Consider the following 7,872-nt stretch of genomic DNA (forward strand, 5'->3'; position numbering starts at 1 on the left):
GCAGCCACCGCAATGGCACAATAAAAGATGTAGTAGCCATCGCAATGGCACAACTAAAGCAGCGGCCACCGCAATGGCGCAACCAAAGCAGCAGCAACCATCGCAATGGCGCAACCAAAGCTGCGGCAGCCACCAGCGATTGCAGCGGCAACCGCAACCCATGCTGTTGCTTTGGTTACGGTTGCAGTTGAACTAGATTCGCACCAATTTCGCACTAATTGCTGTTGCTTTGGTTGCAGTTGAAACCCAGATTTGGTGCGGTCATTTTCGGGGGGTTAGGGAGGTGGCCAGCCGGTTTTCAGTTGGCTGTGGGTCGTTGGGATTTCACGGTGGGGGTTGGTTGGATAGATTATTTATTTATTTATTTATTAATATTATGCCAATCACGTGCTAACATGTGGTGTTTAAAAACAGAAAAAAGTTTACCCTTTCAGCAAATAATCAATTTTTGGGTCTATCGGAGGGAAAGTCAGGTCATAGTTAGGATTATTAAAAAGTAAAGCTTAGTTGAGATTATTAAAATTAAATCGACGATAGTTGGGATTAATAAAGTGTAACCTTAATCTCAACCCTTTCATGTATGACATTATATATGGCAACATACTAGGCAAATATAGCCTATAATTAGGAAGCTAATTATCTCCTTTGACCATACAACAAATATATACATAAATTTGGGGATGATGCTTCTTTCTTTTGCTGGATCGACTTGGTCTCCCTGCATCCAAGATAAAATACTTAGATCAATATAAATATAGAGTAGTTTTAGCCTTACAAAGTTACGACTTTACGAGTAGCTTAGAATATATTTAGCATATATTCTCTAATTATTGTATATATATTTATGTAGCTAGTCAATATCTACAATAATATCTTTATTTATGAGTTTGAAATGGGTCAGGAACAATTCAGACTGAATTTGGGTCGGGTCAATAACAAGTCGTGTTAAATTTCGGGTTGGGTTAGTAATAGGTCAGGTTAAATTCGAATCGGGTTAGTAACAGGTCGGTTTGAATTGAGGTCGGGTTAAATTCGGGTTTTGACAGGTTAAAGCAGGTTTGGGTCAATCTTGGTCCAGGTCGGGTTCAGTTTAAGTCAATAATTTACAGGTTATATTCAGGTTGCGTCATCTCCAGGTCGGTTCATGTTCGGGTTCGGGTCTCAAATACTCGGGTTAACTCGGGTATAGGGTTAGTTTCAAGTCGGGTCATATCGAGTTCGGGTCACCATTTTTCGGGTTCAAACAGGTCGGTTAATAAACGGGTTCGAGTAAATTTTCGGGTCGGGTCAGCTTATGACAACTCTAATTATAAGGGCTATAAGAAGTTTTTTTTAATGAAATTTTTTATGTACAGATCAATATGAATAATTAAGGTCACTATGTTAAAATTTAAATTCAGGTTCACAATAATATTAAAGGTCACACAAGTTTTAATAAAGGTTATTATATTAAAATAAAGGTTACTACGTTTAATGTAATGTCGGCTGTGTGTGTATAAGTATCAGGTCCAATAATATTATTATGGACCAAGTGCACGCAAGATATTTTCCCCCAATAGGACACTTCAAAAAAAATTGGAGGGAGTATTTTCGAACAAACTAAGCACTTATGTATCCCTAAATTAGGCCGAATAAATACACTATTGCATTTTTGAAATGACGCACCACCTAATCCATGAACACTAGAATTTAGCGCGAATTGTGATGACATTGTCCAATCTGCCATAGTGCATGGCATAATTTCGAGTTTGTTAATGATAAAAGCAATGCCAAATATTTTTGAAATTCAACCATGTTTTTACTTTTCTAGTTTTCTCCCTTGACGTAAATCTTTTAATGGTCCCACACCAAAAATTAGCCACTTGTGTTCGTGATATGTTTGGCTGTAAGTTGTCCCCTTTTATAGCCTAATGTAGTAATGTATGCTTGCCAACTTTCTTATATAGCATAATACAGATCTTGTATTTGTCAAATTGTATATATACCATGTACTGTTATAATAACACTCAACCCAATTTATGCAACTCGTAATGTAATTAAACATAAGTTGATTAAAAATTAACCCAGCTATATATATAGTTGAGACTGGTTTATTTCTCTTTCTCCGTATTAATTAAGTTTATTGGTCAAATAACTAAAGCTTAATCAAACTCATTTGATTGAATACACCATAAATCAATCAAACTCAAAATTAGTTACACGACCTAATAATTGTCACCTCTAGGATGTAGTATGTAATAAGTGATATTCCTCTTACCTTAAAAGTTTTTAGAGCAACACCTATGCAATAAGGTGCTTTAGTAGTGAAAAATTCCATTGTTATCTAATTAACACTTATGGGGCATATCATTTGTTAGTTTAGGCTTGATTAGAGGATTTGTATTCATCAAACTATAGGATATGAAAACCTAACAATCAAACATATGTAAATATATACCCCTCGTGAGGAGGACATTCTAATTAATGTTTTTATCTTACCTTCTAAAAAAATACACGGTCATTATAAGTGTTACTTCATATTCTCTACCTTTAAATAATGCACTGCTTAATCTTTTTAAGCCAGCTATTTAAAACTTATTAACCATATTTTGCTTAGATAGTATATGTATATATATATATATCTCAAAAGTTCTCAGCTAGTAAATACTTCATATATTATAACTTGTAAATTCATAGCCCTAATACAAAACTCAATACTAATTATTTGATATGGTTATTACTAGGTAAAATAGAGATGTTTGACAAATAATAATAATAATAATAATTATTATTATTATTATTTTTAAAGAAGCAAGTTTAATGGATATGAATGCGAATAAAACTCTTTTTTTAAAAAAGTTGTTGATTTATTTACATTTTTGTCATTTGATAAACATCTTTTGTTTATCAAGGAGATAAACTCATCTCAAATAAATAAATAAAATAAGAGGAGATGGTGCATTTAATTTTAAATTTTAAAGAGATCTTTCATTTTCATTGTAGATTTTTAATTTTTGAGGAGTTTTTTAATAAACTAACTTAAAGAACTAATTATAATAATACTAATATAGATAAACTCAGGAAGAGTAAAAATATATATATTGGTACATAGACTTCAGTGTCCTTTAGCTGAAAGCAATAAATCTGAAATCCTTTTATTCATCAACTTAATTCTTATAGTCAAAAGGATCACCCCACCACTAAGTGCAACAATTAAAAATAAATACTTGATAAAAGAAAAAGACAGTTGCAATGCACTTTGAGCCTTAAAAAGTCAGAAAATCTGGCATTAATCAGAAGGAGCATAATAACATAACTAACTGTTATTACAAAGATAGATCATCTTGTCTTTCTTCTTTTCCTATATGAGAAAAAAAGGGAAAAGAAGAAAGAAAAGCGCATCTCCATCATCATGATAGCATAATTAAGATAAATAATACTAATACTAGCTACAATAATAATACTAATTAAGAAAAATTTACTGCATAATTATAATGAAAGTTACATATGATAAATCATCCTTCATTATTCATCGGCTTTCCGGGTGCAATGGGAATAGCTCAAGGGTTTTGTCTTCCTCATTCATATGATCCTTCTTCGGGTTCGTGTCCGAGCATTGGAATGTTGGCCAGCTCCTATACTTCCTCTTGTATGGACTTATCTGTTGCTCTTCTATGTCCGCCTGCTACAAGCATAACAATAAATTGATTAAAATTTTAATTAAGACGTATTTGTAAACAACGTAACTTACATAAGTAGGTTAGTGATTTACATTATAATGTAATCTAGAAGAAATAATGTGAACCCCACTTTGGTTGTAAAGTAATGCGATTTTTTTTTACAGACAACTACTATGTATAAGCAAAAAAGAAAGACTTAACATCATTACATATCTTAATCAAATGAGAAAATGAGAAAGCCAATAATATTCTAACACATCATTTTGGTTTTAAATTCAAATTTCCTCCTCTTTTTATTTTCGACTTTCTCATATATTAACAATGACATGTATTGGAATATTACTGGTTTTCTCATTTTCTCATTTCTCATTCTAGCAATTCCATACATATATATATATATGTATATGTATATGTATACACTCTCTATACAAAAATAGTTGTTATAGTTGTACCAATTCCGTCATGATTAAAAATATGTCATGATTCTCAATAAAATTAAACCTTTGACTTAAGTAGTGATGTATTTTTTGAGACTATCATGACAAACAATTAGTTTTCCGATCATCATTTATTTCAGAATTAATACGTTCAGATAAGTTTAGATAAGTTCAATTAAGTTAAGTTCATGAAAAATATGTTCTGATAAGAGTTATCCAAGTTTAAATTACAATTAATATAAGTTCTAATAAGTCCAGTTAAGTTCAGACTAGTTCACTTATGTTTTGGTTAAGTGAAAATCAGATGAATAGAACACACCTTTAGTAATATATGTGACAATTGACAAAATGCACTCTGTAATAAATAGGTATACATAATTATATTGCACGTATATATACATACCCTTGTGTCTAGAGTTAATGTAACGGAAGTGTCAATTTGAGTAGGAGAAGCAGTAGGTGTCCTGGGATTGTGACTAAGGCCAAGGTTACTGCGCTTCTGCTTTTGTCTTTCACGAGCTTTATGATTTTGAAACCAGTAAAATACATTCTTCCCTTCGATCTTGCCGTACTTGCTTAGTTGCTCCGTTATCTGCTCTATCTGTTGTGCATTTGGTGTCCGCATTCCTCCTCTGTACAACATCTCTAAGATCCCTATCTGCTCTTGTGTAGGGTTCCATCTCGTTCCTCCCGGATGCGATTCCACCTACCAAATAAGATCGATCTTCATGTGACTAGCATATATATAGCATTTAGCAGTAGCAATGTACAAGTATATGTTTAACTAAGGGTGTGTTTTGTTCACCTTATTGTCACTTATTTTAAGTCTAATAACTTCAGTAAAGTTCACATAAGATAAATTCAATTAAATTAGTTCTCACAAAAGTTACCTAAGTACAAATTACAATTAAAATAAGTTCAGATAACTTCAATTAAGTTCTGATAAGTTAGGATTCAGTTAAGTTCAAATAACATTCATTACATTAGCATATATTTCCTCTCTTATTCTCCTTTAGTTGTGTCATTTTCAGATCGCAATAATATAATTTATTGCAAATTATCAATCTTTTTTAAGGTAATTATAAATATTGATAAGTGAAGGTATTCATTAGTAAGCATAAAAATAAAATTATTCCATGTAAAAGAGAACAGAGGATGTATAACATTATATTATACTTCATAATATTTAGTGGCCTGGAACTTTACGTACCAAGTCTAACCGAACAAGTAATAATTAGCATACATAATGTTCATGCCGAGAACATATAATTGCTTAATATATAAGGTTGTCCTCTCATTCTTAGTACTACACACCTAGCTAAACTAAGTTCCTTTACGATGAGGCAATGTTTATGAAAAAAAAAATTAAAAAAGATCAAGGCATTAGTAATTAAACTAGGATTATGAATTACCTGTTGAGTGGCTGAATCTTTCTTATGATCAGAAGGGGAAACAACCTTTCTTGGACCGCTCTCGGGTTTAATGAAGCTTTTGAGATCAAAACTAGGGTTATTAACAACATTGTTGGTGGCAACCTTAGGAGCAAGAGGCCGAAACCGTTTGCATCCGAGAGAAAGGGCGGCTTGGGAGTCATGAGATTGATGATTATCCCAAATGCCACGTGCAAAGGGGTGCACCTTCATGCTACTACTACCCATGACGACGAAAAATAGAATGAATGAACGATGGAGAGCGCCAACGTAATTAGTCTCTAATTATATAGAGATATAATGATAATGATGATGATAATGAATAATAATAATGGTAGAGATATAAAGAGAAAGATATAAGTAGAAAAGAATGAAGGACAAGAGAATGAAAGAAGATTGATGATAGTAAAGGTGAGAAAAGAAAGTGGGAAATGAGGTGGTGTTTGGAAGAACCAAGACCAAATGATGAGGTGAGGTTGACTTATGATTTCTAATACCAAAAAGAATTGAATAAAAGTTGGAAAAAGAAAAAAAAAAAGTGAGTGAATGAATGAATGAGAATGATGGTAATTAGATGGGTAATGAGCGTGTGGGTAAAATGTATGCGTGTGTTGTTGAGGAGTCTAATCAAAGGAGGGATGGACGTGTTTTTCTTGCTTTCATCATTACATTATGTGTGTGCTTTTCGGTGCCCTTTGTTTGCCTCTCATATCAGTAGGGCTTAGCAATTTAACTTTACTATGTGTTAGCTAGACATGTATAATTCTTTCATATTCCCATTATGTTCTGTACATCTTTACACTTATTTTTAATGTATTTTTTGGAAGTAAATGATCATTTAATTTTTTTTGTCTACTCTCAAGCGTTGATCTTTATTGGTGGTCTAATAGACTTGTGAGAAGTATTAGTTCAATATGATCATCTCCTTATTTAATAATTATTAAAAATTTTAAATGATAATATGTTGGTCGTAAGTAAAAAGTCTCTCGTAACATAAAAAATTGTTAAAATATTTCATTTAAACAGTATAAAATAAAAGTTAATTAAAATTGAACAATTAAATAAAGTTATGACGAGTAAGGTTCTAAGAACGTATCAACAATTATAATTGGCGCTAGCTCTTAAGTTAGGTGCAAATCAACTCGAATTATGAATTTATGATATATTGGAGTATAGTATTAGATTTTGGATCATCGGGTGGTATACAGAAAAGGAAAAGTAAGGTTTAGGAGGAAATGTATGAGGCGACGGAAAATGAAAAGATACCTCCTCCAATCCCAAAACATGAATATGGAGCACTATTAGCTTTATAAGATACGGATTGATATATGAATTGGGTTTATAAAATAAGAAATAAAGTAGTAAAGGCCGTCTTTTAGTGGTAGAAATTGTTGAAAAAACAAAACCAAATCCACCTGAAAGGCAATATGATCTACATTCCTCTTCTTTGGGAACTGTAGCCCCAATTTCCCAAATAGTGTAAATCCACAATCACACTTTTCTTTTGTATAGTATTTAATTGACTTTAGTACCCACTACCATTAATTAGAGATAACTATTAATTTAGTCATATTTATGTGCCAAAATGTTGCGTTTGAAATACTAGATTTGGCTTCACTAATCAGTTGTTAGGGACAAGTGTTAATACTTTGTATGATTTAATTGTAATTAGTCCATGTATGGTCCTCTTTCACCGAATACGATTTGAACTTGTTCATGGTCCTTTTTTTAGATGCATGCTAATGTATACAAAGTATATATTAATTTATTCCCTAAAATTTTTGTGTGCTATAAGTATATGTGCTATTAAAAAATAATCTATTTTGATATTGACAATTAAGAATTAAGTAACTGAGTTCAAAATTGGGTATTTGAAACCTATTGTATCCAACTAATGAACTGAATTCAGTTTTAGGTTAGATTCCAAATTCTAATCCAATTTTAGCTCGACATTCAATCCAACTCATAATTACAATATCAAATTTGTTCTATGACCAAGCAAAGGAAACATAACACCCAATGTGAACCCAATAAAGATAAATCAAAACTAAGCTGACCTAATAATAACACAAAACTTAATTTTAAGCTAGCATGGGTGCAAGTTACATGACCCATGCAATATCTGATACCCTGCACCATTATGAACCCTACCTGTGTCAAACCATACCCATGGCCAAATTCATCCAGAATAGTGTTAATAATCTAACTCAAGTCAATATGATAAATGAAATAAACCCAATCAACTTAGTCAACTATCAACTTGATATTCATAATCAAGTAGATGTGAGAAATTTCAAATTTGATCATCAAAGTCTAATTAATCAAATTTTAATCAAGTTGTAGATA

General features: G+C 31.9%; 1 protein-coding gene across 2 annotated transcripts; it reads right to left on the reverse strand.

Annotated features, from left to right (window-relative positions):
- Positions 1 to 3,237: 3,237 nt before the first annotated feature.
- On the reverse strand, positions 3,238 to 6,062 carry LOC110690049 (WUSCHEL-related homeobox 4-like). Of its 2 annotated transcripts, none has more exons than XM_021866877.1 (3): positions 5,509 to 6,062; positions 4,500 to 4,802; positions 3,238 to 3,664 (listed from the first exon to the last, which is right to left on the reverse strand). In XM_021866877.1, the coding sequence occupies exons 1-3, from the start codon at positions 5,752 to 5,754 to the stop codon at positions 3,509 to 3,511; spliced, it is 705 nt and encodes a 234-aa protein (XP_021722569.1). In that variant the 5' UTR covers positions 5,755 to 6,062; the 3' UTR covers positions 3,238 to 3,508. The 2 variants fall into 2 exon arrangements, with proteins under 2 accessions (XP_021722569.1, XP_021722570.1); XM_021866878.1 differs by having other exon boundaries at positions 3,238 to 3,661; positions 5,509 to 6,060.
- Positions 6,063 to 7,872: the final 1,810 nt, after the last annotated feature.

The sequence above is a fragment of the Chenopodium quinoa genome, unplaced genomic scaffold (genome assembly GCF_001683475.1).
Source record: "Chenopodium quinoa cultivar QQ74 unplaced genomic scaffold, ASM168347v1, whole genome shotgun sequence".
NCBI classification, from domain to species: Eukaryota; Viridiplantae; Streptophyta; class Magnoliopsida; order Caryophyllales; family Amaranthaceae; genus Chenopodium; species Chenopodium quinoa.